We start from the raw sequence: 23783 nt of genomic DNA, 5'->3' as shown, positions 1-23783 counted from the left end.
AAGAGAACGATGCTGATTCTTTAGATGTGTATTGTGCTGATGAAACCATGATAAGATCTGGCTTGTCATCTAAGGGAGATTTATCAGCTCGAGTCAAGAGGCCAAAATATTCTAATCTCACATTAAGCAGGTAATGATCATGATATTCAGTCATGATATTTGAAAAAATAGGTCAAATTTCAGATTTGTCTATTCAGTAATTGGATATAATAATCTTACTATATTCATATCCATGTATATTTATTGTATTTGCTCTAGTATCTCCAGGTCTAGATGCAAAAGCTGAAGGTAGTACTGTTGCTCCTAAATTATCTGGAAGGCAGTGAATCTCTGTGGCATAACCAACGGATGTTCAGAGATGATCAATGGTTTGATTCTCCCAGTCGCCCTGGTGCCAGGCATCATGAATGACCGGCTCACCGTGATGCAACCAGTTATGCTTGAAGTGCATTTCGAACATAATCAATCACAGATCGTCTGAGCCTGCTCTGTTTATCAGAAATCTGGCATTGCCTTGGTCATGATCTGAGGTTCTACTGCTCCTTTCTTCTTTTTCAAGATATTACAAGGGAAAAAGGTTTTATAGCATGTGATTGTTTTGCATCACTGACATAATGAGTGTAGGTCAGGACTAATCACTTCCAAGATATTACATGACTGCTAAACCCAAGCATAATGCTAGTAAATTTCGTGATTGTATGATCATGCTTTATTTTCTTATCTGTATTAGTTCAAATATCACATTGAAGCATTGAGGTATTATACGTTTGAATTATTACATTTTTTTTCTAGTAAATTCCTAAGTCTATCCTTCATAGTCAAGTCAAGATTTTGAAAATTATGATAAATTGTGCAAGTACGTAATTTGTTGTGTTGGACTTGTGCTCTGTTTCTTCTTGAGTATGTGTTATGTGTTTCCTTTCGTCAGCATTTCATGCTGTCGTAATCTGAGATATAATTTGTCTTTGTTTTTCCTTTCTTTTTCTAGATTTTTCTTTTCCAGTGCGACATGATTAATAATATTGGATAAATATTTGCCATTGTTCCTCGTGTAGTGTTCCCTTAAGAGTCATGTTTGTGTTTGGCCGTATGCTTTTATTCTTGAAGTTTATGCAATAAAATGTTGGAAGTGGTTCTACTTTTTCTGATTATAATTGTTTCTAGTTGCATGTAGGTTATCACTGTACTCCTGGGGCACCGGAAAGAGGTAAGATTTCCACAGATGAAGCCTGTAGCTTCACACTAACAAAATGGGGGTATTCTTCTGCTGGTGGTAGAACACCTTCTTCCTTGCACATTTCAAGTCCTTTTGGCATCTCTCTGCGTATGAGCATCGAGATGGAGCTTAAGATGCGATTGCAAAGGATCGGGCGAGAGAAGATATTACAGATGGATAAGTTGATATGATGCTTCTGGCCGGTGTAGGTTGTTTGGAATCTGGTCGCAGTAAAGCCTTTATAATAAATGTCAGGGAGGCTGTGGCAAAGTAAATAGTTGCAACCATGCCCATTAAAGTTTCATGACTCCTCCGGGAATCTTGTCTCTCAATCACCTGGGGCTGCTCCACTTCAAGAAAGTTGTCATCACTCTTTTCCGCCTCACCTGGCAGAGGGGGGAAAGAATTACTATGATTCAGGAATCCAAATAATTACTTACAGATTTCGATCCCATCATCAACGATTTCTACAAGCTGGTGTTGGTGTGATTCTGAAGACAAGAATCGTGAAGGTTAGTTATACCGGCAAGAACAGAAATATTTATTACCCAGCAGTTGATTTGAGAGTGGTTAGAATTTGCACCCAACTTAACAAGAAAAAGGATTTTTACATGAAACTAGCTAAACATATTTTAGCTCTCTTCTCTGCGAAGGGGATGATGCATCGACGACCATCTTCTTCTTCAAGCTGGTGATTGCCGCACTCATTATCCGGTAAGCTTGAGCTCGTCTCCGTCGATCTTTCTATCATATACCGATGCTTAACCCTCAAAATTCACAAGCGAAAGGGAAGAAGAGAAAGGTTTGCAGTCGACTTTTCCAACTCTGCAATACGAATTATATTCACTTACCAAACTACACATGGGGAAGAAGCAGTGGCTCCGATACTTTTTCTTTCTTTCTTTTTTTTGTTTGTTATTTTTACTTATTTTTTCCTTTTCTTTCCTCGGGAAACTTCAACTCTTTCTTTCTTTTTTTTTATGCTCTGTTTCTGCCGTTCACCTTCCAGTGGTGTACTACTTACTCTATGTACAATTGGCCGATCCAAGTCTCTTCTCCACCTACGAGGAAGAGAAGAGCTGGTGGGCGAGTAGCAGAGTCGGGCTCGGCGGCGAGGCCGATGCAAACGGGAAAGAGAAGAAGAAGTCGTCGTAGTACGAGTCCGGGACGGCGGCGGCTGCCCACATTTGATCGTCGATCGCGACCTGCATCTCCTCCGGGACGAGCGGCGTGCGGCAGAGCGGGCACGTCCGCTGGTCGTGCTCCAGCCACCGGTCGAGGCAGCCGCGGTGGAACACGTGCCGGCAGTTGCTCAGCCTCCGGACCTCCTCCGACGCCTCGAAGTCATAGAGGCAGACCACGCAGCTGCCCCCCACGTGCTGCCCCGCCGCCGCCAGCTCCTCGTACCTCACCACCGGAAGCGCCTCCTGGATCAGCATCGCCGACACCGACCGAAATCGTGGCTGCTGGAGGTTGCCGTGGTGGTGGTGGTGGTCGTCGTGGTCGAGATTGCGGTGGCCGGTGTTCTCAGGCCAAGGGGCGTCGGTGTCGAGGAGGTCGCCGAGGCCCACGGCGTCGAAGGCCCGGAAGATGAATCGCCGCACGTAGCCGAGGATTAAGGCTATGTGGAGGAGAAATCTCGGCAGCAGCAGCTCCGAGTAGCCCACCGGGAACCCCATGTTGATCCAAGAAGAGTATGGCAAGGCCTCTGAGCTGGGTTTCCTCTTCCTCTCCCCCCTCTTCCTGGTCTCCTGTTGTACGGTGGGACTTGAGCTTCGCAGATCCAAGTCTTTCTCCTCCTGTTCTCCGCTGCTCTGCTCGAGTTGTACGAGCCAGACAGGATGGAGAGCACCTCTGGATGATGCTCCGGGTGGGTGCAGAGAGAGATCCGATCACCTTCTTCTCTGGCCCGGGCGATATATATCGTGAGGAGTTTGGTAGGGTTGTGAATCTGGTGATGGAACTGTTATGGTTGGAGAGGTCATTAACAAATGAGATATTGCTGTGGAATCAGAGATCAGATGGTATGACACTGCTCCTCCCTCCCCTGTTTTAAATGGCAGAAAAGGATGGTTTGAGGAAGGTGCGAGCCGCCCTGAAGCTGGCTTCTGGGCCACCCACTTCGGCGTCTTGCATCTCCTCCTCCTCCTCCGCTCTCTATGACCATTGACGGTATCAGCTTTTGTCTTGTTGTATGTAGGTTCAGGGAGACTGAGGCTGCTCCAATTCTTTTTTTTTACTTTGCCACGCCCACGATCCTGATCCTGATGCTGATGCTGAGGTTTTACCACATCCCGTACAGTAGGAGTCTTTGATCCGGTAAAAGCCAAACCACCCCGCTCTGTTCTTCCAGCTTCATCGTCGTCTACTTGGTTTTCCATACTTGCAAGCAAATAGAGGCGTGCCGTGGGGGTTCAGCACCCCTCTGCCACTGTTGGGTTGAACCGTGTTGGGAAAGTAAACATAGGGGGAAATAATTCGTGCTTCAAGGAATAGGAAGATCATTATCTCCAACTATTCCGTACACAAAGCGTAGTGTGATAGTAGAGATAAAAAGAACTCACATAGGAAGGAAGGTCGGTGTCTGACAGCATTATTATCTCTCCTTTATTCGGTGCAGTTATGTTTGTGTGGGAAGTTGGTAGGGTAGGGTTGACTTGCCGGCCATTGCCTTTTTGTTCTCTCCTTGCTGTTGAGCGGGTCATAAACTCTTCTCATCGAGTTGTTCTTTCGTGTCATAGCAACCGAAAGCACGGGCCACTTGCCATGTGACCATGGCAAGCTGTATCCATGTACTATGGTTCTCTCTCGAGAGAGAGAGAGAGAACCACATGAACGATCAAATTGGGTTCTTCATCTTCTGAGGCAGAATGTGAGGACCACTTCGCCGCTGGATTCATTAGCCCTGACCTGCTTGCTGGAGTTCACATGGCCGTCTTATCTCTTCCTGGAACCAGGAGAGATCTTCCCTGCACGCACACCTCAAACCGGATCAACAGACAGATGTCTAATGATGATGATCTTTTGTCGTGGTAGCTGCTCTGCTGTGTCAGACATGTTTGTGCAGGTTGCAAGTCCGGAAAACGACACCACGCTGTGGCCTCCTCCTCCATCCTATCGAGTACGGGAGAGATTTTTTTGATGCTTCAGCATCAAAGCAAAGGAATCTACTCGGTTTGCATACCGGTGGTGCCTTCTTTTCTTTCGTTCGCTAGCGGTTCCAGGGAGAGGAGTCTGGCATTTCGATCCGGACCGGAGAGAGGGGGGGAAGAGCTAGGGGTCCTTGTCGCCCCCCGGACGTCTCTCCATTAACAGTGCCCATGTCTGCGAGCTGGTCCCCCGTCCTTTTTGGAGTGAGTGGAGACTCCACAACAAAGTGGGAGTTGGAGACGACGCTTTGGACTTTTCTTTCTCTTTCTTCTTCGTGAAGGCAGGCAATTGATGGCCGAGAAATTAAACACCAAGAGAGATTTAGCTGTAGGCGAACTACAGACACAGCATGCCTCTCCTTTTTTTTTTTTTTTTTGTGGCTTGCTTCTTTTCAGAGTCCCCGCGTCCTTTTTATTTAGAAAAGAAGATATCGATCGATCCCATTCTGTTCACAAACACATCAAAATTTTCAACCATTAGACCTGGAAATTTATTCTACCGTATGGGTGTCTTAAGATGTGGAGTTGAAATATAATGTCGGTAAAAGCCGGAGGTCTTTTGGAGTAAAATACAGAAGATGTCTGTACGCAGATATGTTGATTGGATTCACACAAGGCACGAGGAGAAGAAGCGTCCCACCGCGACCGAGTGTGTAGGATGTCAAGTATGAAGGGAATATGCAAGAAAGTAGTAGTAGTAGTAGTAGGATTAGCTTTTGAATGATTTCGGATTGTATCATTGTGGAGAAGCTTTTTCTTTCCCTCTTTTCTTCTCTTCAACTTTATATTCTCTCTCTCTCTTTCATTGTCTCACAGATTGATCCACTAAACTAGCATGAAAATGATAGATTTATATATATTTATTCTTATTCATCCTACTCGATCACTAATCCCAACTTAGAAAAGTAGGCGCGATCAAAACGGTTGGTGGGATGTCCGAGTCTGCATCCTATGCTGCTGAAAACAACAGGTAACCCCCATTAGGATAACCAATGGTAAAATACTATTCCTTAAAGTGAAGACTTTTTTTTTTGTTTTCTTTTTCAAGAATATATGCCACCATTGCAAAATTCTAAGAAAACCCCCAAGTTTAGTACTAAAATATGCCTAATCTAATCTTGTCCGTTCTGCTCCTGCTCGCCCATCCTGACCTCAGATTTATATGCTTCTCATCAGCCGCCTCGGACAACCTCTCTCTCTCTCTCTCTCCCTCCACCCATCCAAGGGAGACAGGTGAGGAATCCAAGGGAAAAGATGGGGGGTTGGCAACCACACACACAGTCGCACATATATTCCCATGGTTCGTGGGGTGCCATTTCAGTGGGCACCATTCCATGCAAAGGACGTGGGGGGGCAGCGATGTGGTGTGGACCATCTCCTCACGTGAACTTCCTCTCACCGTGTCCCTTTCTCTCGGTCATCAGACCGTCATGCCGCCCGTCAAAAAAGTCCGCCCCCAAGACCCCCACCCGACTCACACACGTCTCGTCTCACGGGGGGTTTGTCCTCCCGGTTTCTCAATCTTACCCCCGTAGCCGCCCCAATCAAACTCTTCTTCTTCTTTTCTGGGATGATTCTCTCCATATAATGCCCCTACCTGTCATCTAATTGGAGGAAACAAATGATCCGACCCAACCCTAATTCGATCGATCGCTTTAGACTCAAACATTATTGTGGATCTGAATCTATGTGAAATAGCCTGTGCTAACCCTCCCCCTCGCTTTGGATCCATAAACTTCTCGCATTTTGTCCTTATATCCAACCCGATGATGTCCCAACGTGTGCAAAACAGTGTCCATTCAATCACTAACACATCCATGCCACATATAATAATTGCTCGAATTCTTCCCATATGTTTATCATGGTTCATGTCATAAATACCAACGATATGACTCCGACAATGCGAAGAGGATGTGTTGCTCGGCTGCAGATCATTTAGACTTTTCCAATAATCCCATGTGACTCTAGACCACGTTACCATAACAACGGACCAGTGTGGTTAGATATTTATGGTACGCAACTTGATCGAACACTATTTTCTTATTTATTAAATGAATCAAGGTAAAGAACGAATTTAGGCATGATTGAAGACGGAGGAATCGATCCAAAGAAAGATGTGATGATCATTTATTGCTTAAGAAGCCTACCACTGATACGTTGAGGTCATGATTTGACGTTTTGGTACCGATAGATCCCAAGATTGTTTTCAGCGGCAGGATTCTTCAGCACGAGGATCACGAGATATGCACATAAAAAGCATTGGAGATGAGAGGGATTCAATCATCCATGGCCGGGCCCGGTGATGGCGACCACGTAGCGTCATCGGACGCATAATGGAGTCGGGAAGTGCACTGAATCCACAGACGCAGACGCAGACGCAGCCGCGCCCGTGCATTGCATCGGATCAGCGGACGTGGCCAAGCCCGTGCACTGAATCCGGAAGTGCATGGTGGTGGAGCGACCGCGGGTTAGCGTGGACGTGGCAACGGCAGAGATGCGGAGGACACCGTCCTGGGACAACTTTAAATGGGCCAGGTCGGTCGTTTTGTGGATTGCTTGTAAGAATAAGGCCAAGGAGGAGGCCCACCACCGACACCATTGTGCGTTGGGACGTCATTGTCGCACTTTCATGTTCTCGGCTTGTTGGGATTATTAAAGGTTCGGCCGTGCTGAATCAGTAGCCTCAGATTCCTACCATGCATTGAACTCTTGAGAGAAGACAATGGTAAAGGCTGTAGAACGTACCTGGGGCTGCATGAAGGTAATTATATTTCATCAGTTTCTTGACAAGCCAAGTTGCGTCCCTACAATCAGAGCCGAAAACATACTGATCATATTTAATATTTAGATTTCATAGGAAGAGAAGAGAAAATAGAAAAGGGTGCTTGGGCATGACCTCGCAGGATGAAGAGGTAGAGAGCTAGAACCATTCGCAGCCGCAGCAGCACCCGACACTTTCCGACCAACAATATTGTGCATCGGCATGACCAGACTGAGAATGTCACAAATGCTAACCATTTGGATTAAACATGATACCTAGTAATCCATGATAATAAATATTTAAGGTAACCAATGAAAAGAACCAGAACAACAATGAGAAAACCTACACTTGAACGAGTGGCTTTTCGATCGATGCATTTTATTTTGGATATCCAGCAGGAGGAGGACCAGGTGCAGGGTAAGAACCATATGGGTAAGCATGCGGGCAACCAGGTGGAGGGTGTGCAGCCGGAGAATAGCCATACGGTTGCCCGTAAGCTGGCTGAGATGATGAGAGGCATATCCAGCATGCCATGGAATAGGCTGATCGAAGCGAGACATCTGGTGGACTGGAGGCACAGCCATCACTGGTGGTGCCCCAAACTCGCCGTCTCTCTTATCCATCTCAATCTTATGCTGTGTCTGCAACCATGGAATTTAAACGTGTATCTTTAAGTACTCCGACCTGCATGCATGCGTGCACAGACTCTGCAAAGAAATTACAAGTAAATGCATGAGGTCTTTAATATCACTTAACATGAACAAAAGGCGTGAGAACAAAAGAACATGGGTCTTACGTCCAGTATACAAAGTCAGACATAGAGGATAATATCTGGGAAACTTCTTTGGATCTCCTGACTTCCGATGATCATTGCAACAATGGAAAAGACCCAAGCAACTTGTTGCTGACAAACCATAAATCCCAGCATTAAATTCATAAAGACAGATTTTAAGAGGTAACTGCTGATTTCACATAGAAAATCAACTTTTTCTTTTCAGCTGTTAATGGGCCTGAAACAGGCCCATACTTGGACTGTCGCAACCCATGAGCTGGGTCCGTCTACTCACGTTTGAATTGGCTGACCCATTACCAGTCGAATGAAGGTAACCGAATACACATGCGGTTTGGCATTGAGTCGTCTGTATGTTGAACTCATCTTGGAGCAAGAAGCGATTTGAGGCAACAGAATTACCAAAGCACAAGAAAACCTGGAAAGAAAATAAAACACGTTTTTGTTCAAGTACCAATCATGCTAGTCGAGATATAGTTGTTTCAAAGATGATTATTAGCCAAAATGTTTACTACGCAAACAACATACAGGATAGCTACATGCAATAACTTCACAAAGACAACTGAACTAACCTAAAATGCAAATGAAACTAAAACCAATGGATCTTATCAGATCCCACAGAATTTAAGCCCCTAGTTGTCATATATATTCTGCCAAAGACAATCATCAATTATGTACATTGATATAAAACAGGGTATTAAAGTTTTATGATGCAAGGCTAGAGAATAAGAAACTGGTTTAAATATGTTAGTCGAGAAACTGGAAGGATTTCTTGTAAATTAAATGTAAAGATATGCACCAAAATTGCAACACAAGGGTGATAAATATGCCTATATTCTAATATAGGCACGAATATATTCTTGGTTCAAGCTAGGTCTCAACAATTAGCCAGAATCCTAGTGGTGTCACCTTAATGGACCGACTATCAAGTTAACCCAAAATTTCAGGTCACTATCACAACAGCTTGATTTAAACAACACTTGACACTGATGGCTGACCTAATCAGGGTGAACTTGAATTGAATCTTCATTGTATTATAATGACTTTTGTCAAGGTACCTCTAATCCTCATCATCTTATATAATTAGTCTATCATCTGATGTATATCAATGATGTAAGGACAAGTCGTTGTGTAGTTTTACACCCGTTACTTGGCAACTGAGAGTGGACTCAGACATGATGTGTCCACCTTTTTTTCATATACTATATGGCACAGTCTTCCAAGCATGATCCTACTGATGGTCTGTCTGCCATGGTAAAATTATATATCCACTAAATCATCTCTTCATGTACTATATGGCACACAGTCTTCCAAGCATGATCCTACTGATGGTCTGTCTGCCATAGTAAAATGATATATCCACTAAATCAAACAATACCAAGATGAACATAAATAGAATGTGCGGCTACGATATTCCTAATTAAAAGCAGTACATGACCATCACATAAGAATGTTAAATGGAGTCATCTCTATAGCTTGCCATTGTTTTATAGGCTAAGTAATTGCTGCTGCTGGATAAAAGTAAATGTTTACTACCAATTCTAATCAAACTAATTAAACTTGTGTTCAGATTGCAAGTTGCAACCCGTCTGCATGAAGCTGGAATCACTAGTAATCGCCTGTCAGCCATACAGCAGTAGCAGTAGATTAAATGACAAGACAAAGTTGTACAGGCAACTATATAGGGTATCATAAACTTTCAAAGATTAGCTACAACACAAATTATCAGAAATTTGTTCGACATATTACGAAGAGGCAAAACATGTAAAAAAAAAGTGATTACCTACTTATTAATTAGATGATTTACTTTGGAAGATGAGGCAAATAACTCAACCAAGATATCTACAAATTAGATTTAGCAAAGGAAACAAGCACCAACCAATTATGACAATCGTATTATGAGCGAGATGTCAATCCATTAAATAACTGATGAATACACAGGGCCAGGTGTAATTTGCTTCTGAAAACCAAATACTCCAATATAAGTAATTCAAACTTCAATACCTCAGCGCAAATGCAGAACTCTGGGCATCGACTTTCTCCACATTTCCCACTGCATAGTAGATAACCCATGCAACAAATGGCCCACTGAAATTACCTTGACATGTCATTGTAAAGAGCCCTTCTGCAGAGCATGTAGGAAACGCATGGCCCACTGATAACATGAAAAATACGTATTGCATTATATCCTCTCTCTAGAAGATAGTTTCATATAGCAAAATAATAAAATCTAAAGAAAATATTTCAAAATGACAAGGATAAGTTGGACGTCAACTTTTTCAAAAGCAACAACGGAGGAACATGTTCCTTATTCAGATATGGCCATCTAACACATGCACCTGTATCATAAATGAGTTTCCAAGTTCACATCAAAAGAATCTCGATTTTGTCTAAACTTCACCATCTTGCTGCACCATGGTGTTAATAGATGAGACAGCAAGCAAATATGTCATTAAAACTGCAATGGCAAAGCCAAATACAGGAACCCATCTCTTTTATCAATACAATTCACCTCATCTTTTAAACGTTTAAAAATTTTCACTCATCTTGACATGATAACATAAAATCCAATAATAACAAATGATGCATCTGAAAACAAGATCTAAGAATAATTTAGCAGTAATTTTAGTATGAAACATGACCACTAATTACAAGAGCAAGCCCAGTTATAAATGCAACTAATTCAGAAATGCATGCTATAGAGTTTCAAATGAACAACTCTTTTTATCAGAAGCATCTCTCCTAAAATCAGATGCCTCCAATTGGATTCTCTAAATTGCCCAAACCTTATCAGTTTTTATCATTGTAAATTCTTTTGTAAAGCCATGGATACAGGCATTAGTGAAATCATCAAGCTCCTAAAGGGGGAAAAACAGTGAATAGAGACATGCAACCATTTATAGTACATGTCCTTTCACTAGGCAAAATACAAACAAATACCCAACAGCAATTTACGCTTTCTTTCAGGACACACATCAGCACACGACCAGACACATAATGGCATAGATAGTACAGATAAGAGTCCATGATATCTCGTGAACAAGGTCAGCTTAGAAATGGTGTTTAACAGTGACTAAACTCAAGATGGAAATCTCGTAGACAAAAACACTAGTAAAGATCCCAATAAATGAAACCTAGTAGAGAAAGAGCTAATGGAGAAAGCATTGCTACAAAAAAGAAAAAACCAAGAACATCATTAATTGAAGGCCCCAGATTGAGTCAGCTGAAGTTAATGTTTAGTGTCATTTGGGATAGAAGTATTTTTCAGTGCCTTTTTCTTTTTCATGTCTGGTTCCCTAAATCCTATTTCTTGTAGGACAGGAATCTATTCATAAGAAGACAAGGACAAGAATCTATTCCTTGTAGCTAACAGATTGAGACCAGAGCATCATCAGTTTCACAGTAAAAGAACCACCAAAAACCAGCAAAGCAATCCTCACATATTCTCAGAGTTTATTTACCCTTCCCGACTATTTAAAAGATGAACACCAATAACAACTGCTATGTTCATTTGATCTTCACAATCCATGAGCAGATTCATCAAAAGGAGAAAAAAAAAAATCAAGATCGTCTACCATCCACCAATTTGGGGAAACGTCAATGTTCCAGATAACAACAGGCGAAAGCAACTATGGGTGAAACCAAAAAAGGCACCGACACTGGACGTATACGCAACATAAAAGCCGAGGATTTACCACCAAAGCGCCAGAAAGAAAGCAGGCTGCAGAGAGGATCGGAACATATCCATCAGTTATGTAGAAAAGAAGGAGGTACTATAGAGGGACGAGGAAAAAAAGAAGGAATCATACGGGAGAAGTCGGCCTGGATGGTGCTCATGAGATCGGTGAGCCAAAGGTTCCGGTAGGTCTGCCGGAGCAGCATCTTGTAGAGGCACTCCTGCGACGCCATGGCTTGCCCACAGATCCAAGACGAGACGGGAGGAGGAGGACGGTGATCAAGAATGGGGAAAGAAGAGCAAAGACCTCCCCGTCTCCTCCGAAGACCGCCTTGCGACAAGGGCACGAAAGGGATAAGGAACCGCGGTTCAAACTAGGAAACTTCTTTTGAACTCTTTTTGTCTCCTAATCTCCGACTCGCTTACTTGCCTACGCGAGGAAACAGCCAATGTGGGTCCAATCATGACATTAGTGGGGCTCAAATGATAGGTCGAGTACTGTGTATAGGATCAGCCTTGGCATAACAGTAAAATAAATAAATAAAAATTCGTCCCTATAAAATAAATTCTTTAAGATCCTAACAAAAGTTGAAGTGCTTTCGTGATAAAAGGCCCACGTAAAAGAGGACATTTTCCCTGTAAACCTGCATCCAACGACACATGCAATTATGATTTAAGTTATTGGAACTTTCTACCCCAGGCATTGAGGGCACAGCCCATTAGTTTCTTTGAGTCATAAGAAACACGGTGTGGAGCATTAATGACGGACCCATTATTTATGAATTTAAGGCGTGTCTCATAAAAACCTATCCAAGAACAAGAATATGCTCATCGCATCAATCCCATTGACCAGCACTCAATCAAAAGACCCATGCTTCGAGAGGAGTAACTCAGCGAATGCATTCGCCAGCAAATCTTGAAAGGTAAAAATTAAACTCACACAAATCAAAAGGAAAGAAAATTACATCGAAAGGGAACATTATAGGAATAGGCAAAGGGCCCCTTCGTCGGACAATCAATCCGCAGATATAGTACCACTGCCTTCATCATAAATCTCAAACCTGTTAAGCAGCAATGATATCCTCGCATCCTAGGTAAGTTAGAGAGAGTGAGACAGCAATAACATACTGCACCCTCAGATCACAAGCAGCAGTCTCCAAATCTTTCCATACTGATAAGAGGCAGCCAGCAGAAAAACACACTAACCCAGCTCGAAGAATACAATTAATGTTCATCCCTGATCACAAATCCAGAAGCAGCTTTCCCCGAGATGGATTCAAGTCTCCATCAATGTCAAAGGAAAACAAAGTAAGATTACACAGCCCTGAAAATCCCCGGTTTAATATAAGCACATTCTTTACATATTGGTAGGGTGATATAAACCAAACTAACCTAACAAATTTTGGCAAAAACTCGATCCACAGGGCAGTTTCAAACTTTTGCAGCTTGGAGAGAAGTTTATAAGGGATGGCCGCACTTGCAGTTTGATCATTTGGAAGTGTATTTTGTTACAGTTACATGGGATAAAGGGATATTGCAAATGACAGGACTTACTTTCCAATAGAATTTAGTCATCTGAGTGAAAACTCGAGCATATGCATCCACATGATAGGCTCCTTGAAAGAGGAATGGTACAAAGCCACGAAGCACATCGCATTTGACTTCTCAATCATCATCTGCCCCAAGTTTCTGTCTTTTCCATTTGTATGCTGCTTCCATTATCTTCAGATTAGGTGCCATAGCTACTTCATCAGCGAAAATGTAATCAATGTACTCCTCAAACCTGCACCAGAATCACCTTTCTGTCAGCTCAAATTCAAACATCACAAGTAGAAGAAACCAATAGATCTTCAATGTAGTAAAGATGGTGGGATAAGCATACCCAGCAGGAGTTCCATCTTCAGATGATATAGGTCTTCTCTTCTTTACCTTCCTAGGCAATTTCTTTTGCACTAAACTAACATCTCCAAGACTTCCAAAACTACTTTCCGTATTCAACCAATCTTCCAAAAGCATTGCCCTTTCCTCCTTCAATTCAGGGGCACTTGTTCTGAAGTAATCAAATGCCCTTTCAAAAACACCTGTTGGAATAATCATGAAAAATTAAGCTACCTCCATTCCACAAGATGTTGAACATATCCAGTTAAAAACTTTAGTCATCCACATCTGACTACAAGCAAAGCAAAATTGAATTCCAAATTACCTCGGGATCTTTCGATCCGCTTCCTTTGTCGCTCTTCATTGTTTATATCATTCTTCTCCAAAACCTCATCATCTGTCTCGTCATCGTCCCCACCAGCTGAAGCCTCAAACTTGGCATAACTAATCCACACTTTCAAGTGCTTTGTTCGATCAAGTAGCCTCTCATAGAGCTGCCTTGTTCGCTCGTATTCTCCCTCTGATATCTCAAAGTCGATATATGCCTGTGATGCCAGGAAAATGATAATGATGCTAAACTACATATCACGGAAAAGCCAAAATATCCATATACAACAGAAAGGGAATTGAACTTCCTTATATAACAAATAGCCATTACTAAAGCTTATCAACAACTGCACCTTATTTTAGGGAAAAACATCTATCTCATGTAAAAAAGTTCTTTCAACTATGTACGCTCTTGCAGCATAAAAAGAGACAAGCAATCTTATCTCAAGTACAAGCATAAATCATATGTCAGTCTGAAGAAAAAGATTATTATAAAACCAAATACATGTGAGAGATCATTTGTTGACAAAATCTTTTGAGTTTGGGTAGAGTGGTCTTACAGTGGTTGATTTTGCTGAATCAGTTACACATTTCAGAGCACAAGTGAACAAGATAATAATTGTCTACCAAATGCTATCTTTTCTAATATATAACCAAAAAAGGAACTGAATATAAGGAGTAATGCACATTACTTATTTTACCAATTAATAATCTAAAGTTATATGCAAGTTATATGAATACCAAAAAACACCAACATTTGGTTGCAAGAACCCAAGAACTTCTAATGTTTAGATTGTTAAAAAGTATCTATGAATTATAACAACTGAACAGAGATCCATAAAGAGCAAGCATACTCTGGCTGTCATTATGATGTATGTATGATCTGATCAATTCGAGTAGGTTTAGAATAAGTTGGAGTTGCTTGGTCATACAGGTGTAACAACAAATGTTTAGTTCTGTAATACTTGGAGAAACTGTCATGCTGATATTAGTCCTAATTTGAGAATTACTTGTAGTTGTAGTCCCAAATTGCAAAACTGGCATAATTGCCTAGAGACCAACTTTAGTTCTAATGGGTTCATGTACAAAGGTAATTCATGACTTCCCTTCTTTAGTTAGGGATTCTGGATTGCAAGATTCTCTAATATCTGGCAAAATGAAAGATACAAAATACTTGAAAAAAAAAAAAGATACAAAGTACTGATGCATGAAAAGACGAATTTGGGATAAATGACCAAAGGATTCATAATCCATTACTCATAGCTGCTAAAGAAAAGAAATAATGCAATTATAAAAGCTTAGGGAGAAAACCTCCGTAACTACAGGCTTTCTTTATATTTGTTCCGAAGTCTGAATTATGAGGACGCAGGCAGACCAGATAATGAGGAAGTTAATAAGAAAACAATGGATAACATGTTCTATAGCTATAAAATGAAGATGATTCCTTTTCAAGCTATGCAAAGGCATGCCTGTGCAAGATGAAATTTTTATGGTGCAGTGATAATGTAATGCTTGATTCAAAAATTTTCATCTCTAATTATAGAGAAGGATGCAAAACAAACTAAACTAAAATGGGATTTTGGTTCTTAGAAGGCCATAAGTTTTAAAAACCATGGACACATGGTGAAGTTATGTGAAAACAGGGGATAAAAAGGTCTGTACTATTTGGATAAGACTACCTTGTCTAAGATTACGATGTGGACAAAATGTACCATGATTGCCGATCAAATTTGTATCCCTGCATTTATAGATATCTGTGGAGCAGAATAAATGACTATTGATGCACAAATATAAGAAAGACATGGGTATTCTGGATTGGTTGATAAGGTGATCCACAAGTGTTATCCAATAAATTACAGGTTATTTGAAAAAAACGCTGACCAGTGAAACTGGTAGGAAATCTATGCACTAGTGGGGTATGGGTCAAGATGGAAAGAGAGTTGCATTGCCTAAGACCAGATGCCCCATTTGTAATCACAAGCATCCATGTGATAAAATCTTCTTTCAGACAAGATAAAGTAATATTATCGGTTATCATATAAGCGAACAACATAAATTTTAATCTATGTTTTTCCACAAGCCTCTTTCCAATAAATTACAGGTTATTTGAAAAAAGGCTGATCAGTGAAGCTGGAAGGAAATCTATGCACTAGTGGTGTATGGGTCAAGATGGAAAGAGAGTTGCATTGCCTAAGACCAGATGCCCCATTTGTAATCACAAGCATCCATGTGATAAAATCTTCTTTCAGACAAGATAAAGTAATATTATCGGTTATCATATAAGCGAACAACATAAATTTTAATCTATGTTTCTCCATAAGCCTCTTTCTTGCATACTTGGTGTATTTAAAGAAATCATATAAATGAAAAGAAACAGTTTAGATTACATACCTTCCAGAGCAGCTCTGGCATGTCCAGTGCAGGTTGAGCAATTGCAAGCTCAAATAACGATCGAGCACGCTCTGTTTCACTCAATGACCTTTCCAACTCAGCATATTTACACCAAGCATAGCAGTTTGCAGGAGCCCACTCGAGATACTTTTGATACAAAGTTCTGCAACGAGTTATGTTTCCTAGTTGCAGTTCAATCTCAATATACTTCTTAAATATCTGTTGTAATACAAAAGAACATTAGGCAAAGTTCCACTTGATTACAAAAAGAAAACTTCTGAAGCATCTTCATTTCTACAGAATATCATACTGAGGGTTAGCAGGTATGACATACCTTATCCTTTGGAGCCATTCCAATAGCATTGCCCAAGATTTTCCGTGCACCCTTTAGATTCATTTGCCGTATCTCAAATTGGGCTGCCATGAGCCATATTTTGGCAAATGAAAACTTCTTGTGAGGTATCAATTTAAGGCATTCCCTGGACCAATTGCAAAGATACATTAAAATAATTTCTATGCATACAATGAAATATTGACAGAGTATCATGTGTTTTTGTTTTGTACACATAATGAACTTAGTGGCTGCAAGAAAACACAATGAGTTAACTATCAACTAAATTAACAAGTTCAAAAAAATAAAATAAAAAGATCTCATGCAAGTCCAAAAATGGGTAAAAGAGCAAAAGCAACAATAGAGTTGCAATCAAGAACTGCCTGATAACTACCTTAGGAAATTGATTGTAAAGAGAAAATCTGAGGGAATAATCTCGAGACCATGTTTAAGCTTAACATGCTTCCATTTATGAGATTCATACGAGTGTGTGTATCGAACAAGAAAAAGAAATGGAGCCACAACACAAACAAAAAAGAGAGAATATTAATGACAAAACTAAAGCAGATGATGTGTACTATTAATTAGTTGTGAAGCTCCTAAGCCTCATAATAAACATAACAGTGATGCAACATCGTGTCCTTCTATATGATATAAGAATCTTTTTCTCATGGATAAGTCAGAAAAATAGATACATAACTCACATAGATCAGAACTATATATCTTTACAACACTGTCCTTGAGCTGAATTGCAATAACCATTGCCTCATTTAGGCCCACATACACTTTGGCAACTACATCTGATTCATTATTCTTTTCATATTTAAAGAAAAAAACAACTTTCTTGAAGATGTTGATGATTACCTGTAAACCTCTCTTGTTCTATCCATGTCTTGGGCATCAAGTTCTTCATACAATGCATAGTTTATCCTGTGATACAAAACAAAACAATAGAACAAAGAGGAAATTGATAAGGAAAACTATCAAAACAAAAAGGGACGATAAAAGCCAAAATTTTGGGAAACTCTTAGTAAAAAAGAGCCCATAATACAACCGTCAATTGGATAAGAAGGCATACCACAAGTAGATGTATCTTTGCCAGTACCGCTTCTCCTCTGCTGGAGGCACATTGGCGATTGCTCTCTCATACACCTCCCTCACCATATCTTTGTTCCCAACACTCTCCTCCAGCCTTATATAATCGAACCAGCAGTCATAATTCAAAGGGTTCTTTCTCACCTCTTCCTCATACTGGAACCTCCTCTTGCTGACAATGGCATCCTCAATCCCCTTCCGGTCACCGTACTGCTTCTCAAATGCGACATACTTCCTGTAGAGCTCCTCCGCCCTCCCCTTGGGCACGTGGTCAAGGGAAAAGCGGTAGATGCATCGGGCTCGCTCAGTCTCCTTGCACCACTCCTCGAACTCGGCAAAGGCAACGAAGAGCTGCTCAGCCTCCTCATCATCGGAGAGGAGGTCGACAGCACGCTCATAAATGGCACGGGCACGGGAGATCTCACCGCGCTTGGCCTCGAACTTGGCATACTTGATGAAAGAGGAGGGGCGGGGGTGGTCGGCGACAAATCGTTCGTAGATGGCACGTGCCCGGTCGACCTCATTGTACCGCAGCTCGAACTTGATGTAGGAGAGCCAGCCCTGGGTGTCGGGGTGCCAGTCCATCCAGCGCTCGAATATCTGGCGGGCGCCGGCGACGTCGCCGAGCATCTCTTCCATGTGGATGTACTTGTACCATAGCTGGTCGACGCGGGGTAGGAGCGCAACGGCGCGGTCCCAGACGTTGCGAGCATGGTTGACGAAGCGGTGGCGCATCTCGAGCTCCGCATACTTGAGCCACAGGGTGGGGTTGCGGTAGTCGACCTCAAGGACGCGCTCCCAGACGGAGCGGGCGCGGGCGAAGTCGCCCTGGGACTCCTCCCAGGCGGCGTACTTGACCCAAGCGCCAGTGTTCCAGCGGGCGCGGCGGATAAGGTCCTCGAACTCCTTGCGCTTGCGGAGGCGGTAGTCGGCGAGCTCGTGGACGTCGGTGATCTTCTGCTTGGGAGGGCGGATCTCGGGCTCCTGCCGCTCCCGGGCCTCCCGCAGGATCTGCTCGGCGGTGATCTGGATGGTCGCCGGGGTCTTGTTCTTCACGCGGGTCGGCCGCGGGAGCTTCACCTCCGTGTCCCGCTTCGTCAGGAACCCCAGGTTCGGGTCGGACGCCATGTCGAAGAAACCTTGCGCTGCAACTATGGGAATACGGTTTCAGAAAGCAAGGGGGCGGAGAAGGAGGAAGGCGAAATAGAAAGGATCAAGAATTAGGGTTTGAGGTGGTAAGAGTTGGGGGAGAGGGCACAGGAAGACCCTCGACACAAAGGAACGACGTTGTGGCGGTATAATTGGATATTGATAGATATTATGATAATTACTGCTATTTACCACACACACCCTCGTTATCCCCAAATATTACTGAACTATTGGGCCTTGAGAACGAAGAGAAAAAGCCCATCAAGATAATTCGATGATTGTTTGTAATTGAAATCATATAAATATATATTAAGTCTTTGTCAATCGAACTCTTATCATAATAATATTGGACTTGGTCGAAATTGGGAAGAAAGTAATCGTTTTGTGTTAATTGCCTTATAATTTGCCTACAGGTGCTGATAATAAGGTATTTAAATAAATAAAAAAATAATTTTATTTTGAAATGAATCGATAAATAATAATGAATGGACAAACCTCATATCCTCGTCGATCACCATCCATCATCATCGTGATCGATATTAATATCAATTAAATAATTATATTCACTTTGCTACTACACAATTATTGGCTCACATATATCTCAGTTAGGTTATTATTTAGAAATATTTTTAATTAATTTTGATAGGTAAAAAAAAAGATAAGTTTCTTTAAAAAATCCTAGTTTTATTTATTTATTTATTTTATCCTTTTTTCAAACTCATATGGACCAATATATGCTTTATTTAAAAACCAATTCATTCAATCGAACCAACTTATTCAATTGAATCGGTTTAACCTACCCAAAATGTCCCAAATCAATAATGACTAATAAACAAAAAAAATTATTATTTATATTTATATTTATAAAAATAAAAACTAAAATTAATATTAAAATCATAAGTATAAATATTATAACACAATAAGATTAACACAAAATAATGACATGATTTCGAGTTTTAAAGGATTAAAGTAAATAAAAAATATATTTTTTAAATATTTTAAAATATAAAAAATAATCATTTAGACCTTTGTAAATCAAATCTAAGATTTCTTGAAAATTAGAAATTTTCAGAAAACAGGAGAGGTGAGTTACACTGTTTTTTAAGATCATTTTCAAAAATAGTATAACTTAGATCTCCAAACTTTTCTTTTCTAAAAATGTCACAAAACATACTCTAATAATATTCAAGTATCTTTTAGCACAAAATGTTTGTAAATTCATCATAGATGAGGCAAATTTTAAAAAGAACTTAATTTCAAGCTTTTAAAGGATAAAATAAATAAAATATTTATTTTAGATGCTTGAAAATAGAAACAATGGTCATTTAAGTCTTTGTAAATTATTTGCAATATCTTTTAAAAATTGAAGAATTTTAAAAAGTATAATATGTGTTACGCTTTTTTTGAATAGAACAAAAAATACTATAACTTAATTCACGTTTTTTTAAAATTATTTCCTCAAAGTTTCATAAAATGTTCTCTAGTAATATTCTAGTGGTTTTGTCCTAAAGAGATTATAAATTCTCCTTAAATTGGATAAAATTTTAATGGCTAAAATTAAAAAATATATATATTTTTTTAAAAAAATATTAAACATAGAAAAGAAAAGATTACTTAGGTCTTTGCAAATCATTTACAAGGTTTCCTAAAAATTTAAAAATTCTTGAAAAAAAATGGAATGTGAGTTAACATAAACAATGTAACCCATTTAAAAATAGTGTAACTCAAGTCTCCAAAAATTTTATATCCTAGAAATTTTAAAAAGTTTCTACAATAATATTCAACATATTTTTATACTAAAGGAGTTTTAAATTCACCTTAGATAAAGTTTAAAAATAAAATAATTTCACACTTTAAGGGTTTAAATAAATAAAAATACTTATTTAAAAAATAAAAATAAAAATGGTCATTTATGCCTCTATAAATTTTTTTATATTTCTAAAAATTTAAGATATATATATATATATATATATATATATATATATATATATATATATATATATATATATATATATATATATATATATATATGTGGTGGTGTTTTAGAAAATATTCATATATTTTTTTTTATTTTTTTAATCAGTATTCCCATTTTTGTTTTTCCTAAACAATATGTCTAATTAAAAAAAAACCAAAATGCCCCTCAACCACTCTTCTCACCAAATTTTTCTCACATATTTTTTTACTAGTTTTAAACTATCATTGTATTTTTATTTGGCTCACTTATAGTGTTTTTCAATAGTGTTTATAGTATTTTTGTTGAGGTACTAAAAACATTGTAAATGCTATTGAAAATATTATAATTGTAATATCCTTCAATTTTGAATTATTTAGTGTATGATTTTTTATTAATTTAATATGATAATTTATTTAATAATTTCTTATATTAAGTAATTTTATATTAGAGGATTAATGTTAGGAACCTAATTGGATATGATTTGTTAAAGTTTTTATGATAAGTTAGTGGAGGAGAAAAATATGAAAAGAAAAGAGAAGTGAAGGGAATAATTAAAAGGAGGAGAAGAAGTAAGGTCTTCTTGCTTGAGGATTTTGGACTAGTTCAACATCTTTAGAAATTATTTTTATTAAGACAAGTGTTTATCTCATTCTATATTATTTTTTATCTCTGATTCCTTGTTGTCTATCAATAATTTGTAAAACTTTACCTCTTTCCAATAGCATCAACCTCACTCAAATTACAATGTTAAAATTTTAAGAATTTTGACCTAGCTGTATTTTTTCAACTATAATGTTCAGTACAAAGCTTAAAATTGAGTAAACTTTCTTATGTTGGAAAGTAGGCTCTTATATCTTTATGTCAATGTCTTGTTTAAAAAAATTGGAGTATAATTGCTTGTCCTGTACATCTTACCTTATAATTTTTGCCAAAACAGATTGGACTTCAATTTACCAATTCTTGCTTTTATCTTTTAGAACTTAATTTCAGCTAAGATTCATCTTTAAATGAAACTCATGTTGCTAATTAAACTTTTAACGGTCATTGATCTTAACTATAATTAAATAAATTATGTATATGTTCAAGTTACCTTTAATATTATTTCGTATGTGCACATATATAACTTTTTCATTTCACATGTGCTTCCAGTATATTTTTATTTTCTTGATCAGAACTTCCTTTTTATACTTCGGTATTTGTAGAATATTATGGATCTTTTATCAAAAATAAAAAGAGGATTGTGTTATGTTGTAAAGATATGATGAGCTTTCCTATAGTGGACACTCAGAAATGGAGGGTATTTTACTATGTTATGATTTCATTTTATATTTGATGTTTCTTTCGTATGATTCAAAAAGGATATGCTTATATGTTGATATAAGTGAAAAATGAATTGAATGAAATATTAGATATGCCTCTTGAACTCATGCTTTATATATGATATTGATTTGCTCATATGTTGCTATATTTTTTTTTTATATCAATATACCTTACATTATGATCATGATTTGCTTATATATTGTTATATGCTCCTTTGATATCAATGGATTGACTAAAATATCAAATATGACTTTGCTCTTGAGATCATGTCTTGCATTTTGACCTCGATTTGCTCATATATTACATTTTCTCCTTTATTATCAATGAATCAAACAAAATATCAAACATGATACTTGAGATCATGTTTTATATTTTAACCTTGATATGATCATATATATAGTGTTCGAGTCTTAAATTATAACTAATGTGCTAATAGAGGCACAAATAATATGTATATGCTACTTTTAATTCATGATATTATTTGTGATGTCTATGCTTCATAAATATGATAAATGATATACTCATATCTTTGACTTTTAAGATTGAAGTACACACTTTCCAAAAAATATTATTCTTAGTATTCTATAAAATATTGGTTGAGCATACATAAGCATTAGTATTTACATTAAATATAATGCAAAAAGCCAACTAGTGGACTTAAATATGAAGTTAGGTTATAGTAATAAGCATACATGACTAAAAATGATGATTGAATTTTATCAACCTTTAGCGAATATGAATGAGTTTGACTATGATTAACATAAGAAAGTTTGAGCTTTAAATATTATGTATGCGGAAGATTATAAGCTACTTAGCCAGTCATGGATAGAGTAATAAAAAATTAAATGAAGATGCAAATCAGAGAGGAGTATCATACGAAATATTAAGATATATAAGTGAGATTGAAGGATGAGTTTATATAAAAAATATTATCTTTGTCTGGACTAAATTAAGCTCAATTAAAATTACTATAATATTAAAATTATATTAATAAAAAAATTCAAATGAGGCCTAATGAGATTAAACCATTCACCTTAAAGCAACCTCTTAACCACCTCTAATTTAATTTTGATCTCATTCTCTTTACGAACCTGATAATCCATACAAGTTAGAAAACCCAACTCTATGCAAGATTGAGATAAGAAAAAACTAATTCTTCCCTTGCTATACCTAAATTCTAATTTTACAAATTATATATGGTTTTTTTCTGTTGCTTTTGAGTCACCTGGATTTTGAATTTATCTTTGATTTTTAGATATATTTTGAATGATTCTCTTATGGTTCTAAGACCTCTAGTATAACTTTAATATAAGATTAATGTACAGAGTTATTACTATTTCAATTTAAGATACTCAATTCTTTTATTTTCTAAGAAGAGATTTTATTCGAGTTGAATTAACCCATTTAGGGATGTGATTAGGTTCCATCCTTTTGATATGTTTTAAAATATTCCCTTAGGGTTTTATGAGATTTAAAATCGAGTAAATACCACTTTTGTGCACTAAGTTATGAGGTTTATAAGTTATAATCCTAACCCAATTTCAAAATAAGTGTTAGTAGTTGAATTAGGAGGGTAATTTAGCCTCTAAATAATTTAGTTTAAAGCTAAAATTTGATGTATATTTAATTTTATGTGTCTTCTATTTTTTACAAAATTTTATGATAATTCAAGTTTGTTTGATTAGGAATAGTAAAGTAAAATTTCTTCATACAATTATATGATAGTTTAATTGATGTTAGCTA

General features: G+C 38.4%; 3 protein-coding genes across 3 annotated transcripts; all 3 read right to left on the bottom strand.

Annotated features, from left to right (window-relative positions):
• Positions 1-1771: 1771 nt before the first annotated feature.
• On the bottom strand, positions 1772-3398 carry LOC103978217 (brassinosteroid-responsive RING protein 1-like). Its single transcript, XM_009393971.3, has one exon. It carries the CDS (start codon positions 2893-2895, stop codon positions 2278-2280), a length of 618 nt encoding a protein of 205 aa, XP_009392246.2. The 5' UTR covers positions 2896-3398; the 3' UTR covers positions 1772-2277.
• A 691-nt stretch (positions 3399-4089) lies between these two features.
• LOC103978355 (uncharacterized) lies at positions 4090-11940 on the bottom strand. The gene is made up of 8 exons (XM_065104638.1): positions 11726-11940; positions 9921-10071; positions 8194-8334; positions 7923-8030; positions 7473-7833; positions 7262-7357; positions 7111-7169; positions 4090-4811 (listed from the first exon to the last, which is right to left on the bottom strand). The coding sequence occupies exons 1-4, from the start codon at positions 11823-11825 to the stop codon at positions 7994-7996; spliced, it is 429 nt and encodes a 142-aa protein (XP_064960710.1). The 5' UTR covers positions 11826-11940; the 3' UTR covers positions 4090-4811; positions 7111-7169; positions 7262-7357; positions 7473-7833; positions 7923-7993.
• An 821-nt stretch (positions 11941-12761) lies between these two features.
• Positions 12762-18896, bottom strand: LOC103978558 (uncharacterized). Its single transcript, XM_009394427.3, has 7 exons — positions 17598-18896; positions 17384-17449; positions 16523-16667; positions 16189-16407; positions 13796-14015; positions 13475-13673; positions 12762-13375 (listed from the first exon to the last, which is right to left on the bottom strand). The coding sequence occupies exons 1-7, from the start codon at positions 18740-18742 to the stop codon at positions 13258-13260; spliced, it is 2112 nt and encodes a 703-aa protein (XP_009392702.2). The 5' UTR covers positions 18743-18896; the 3' UTR covers positions 12762-13257.
• Between the last annotated feature and the right edge of the window lie 4887 nt (positions 18897-23783).

This window comes from Musa acuminata, chromosome BXJ2-4 (genome assembly GCF_036884655.1).
Source record: "Musa acuminata AAA Group cultivar baxijiao chromosome BXJ2-4, Cavendish_Baxijiao_AAA, whole genome shotgun sequence".
Taxonomy (NCBI): domain Eukaryota; kingdom Viridiplantae; phylum Streptophyta; class Magnoliopsida; order Zingiberales; family Musaceae; genus Musa; species Musa acuminata.
This window is presented reverse-complemented; position numbering and strand designations above follow the sequence as displayed.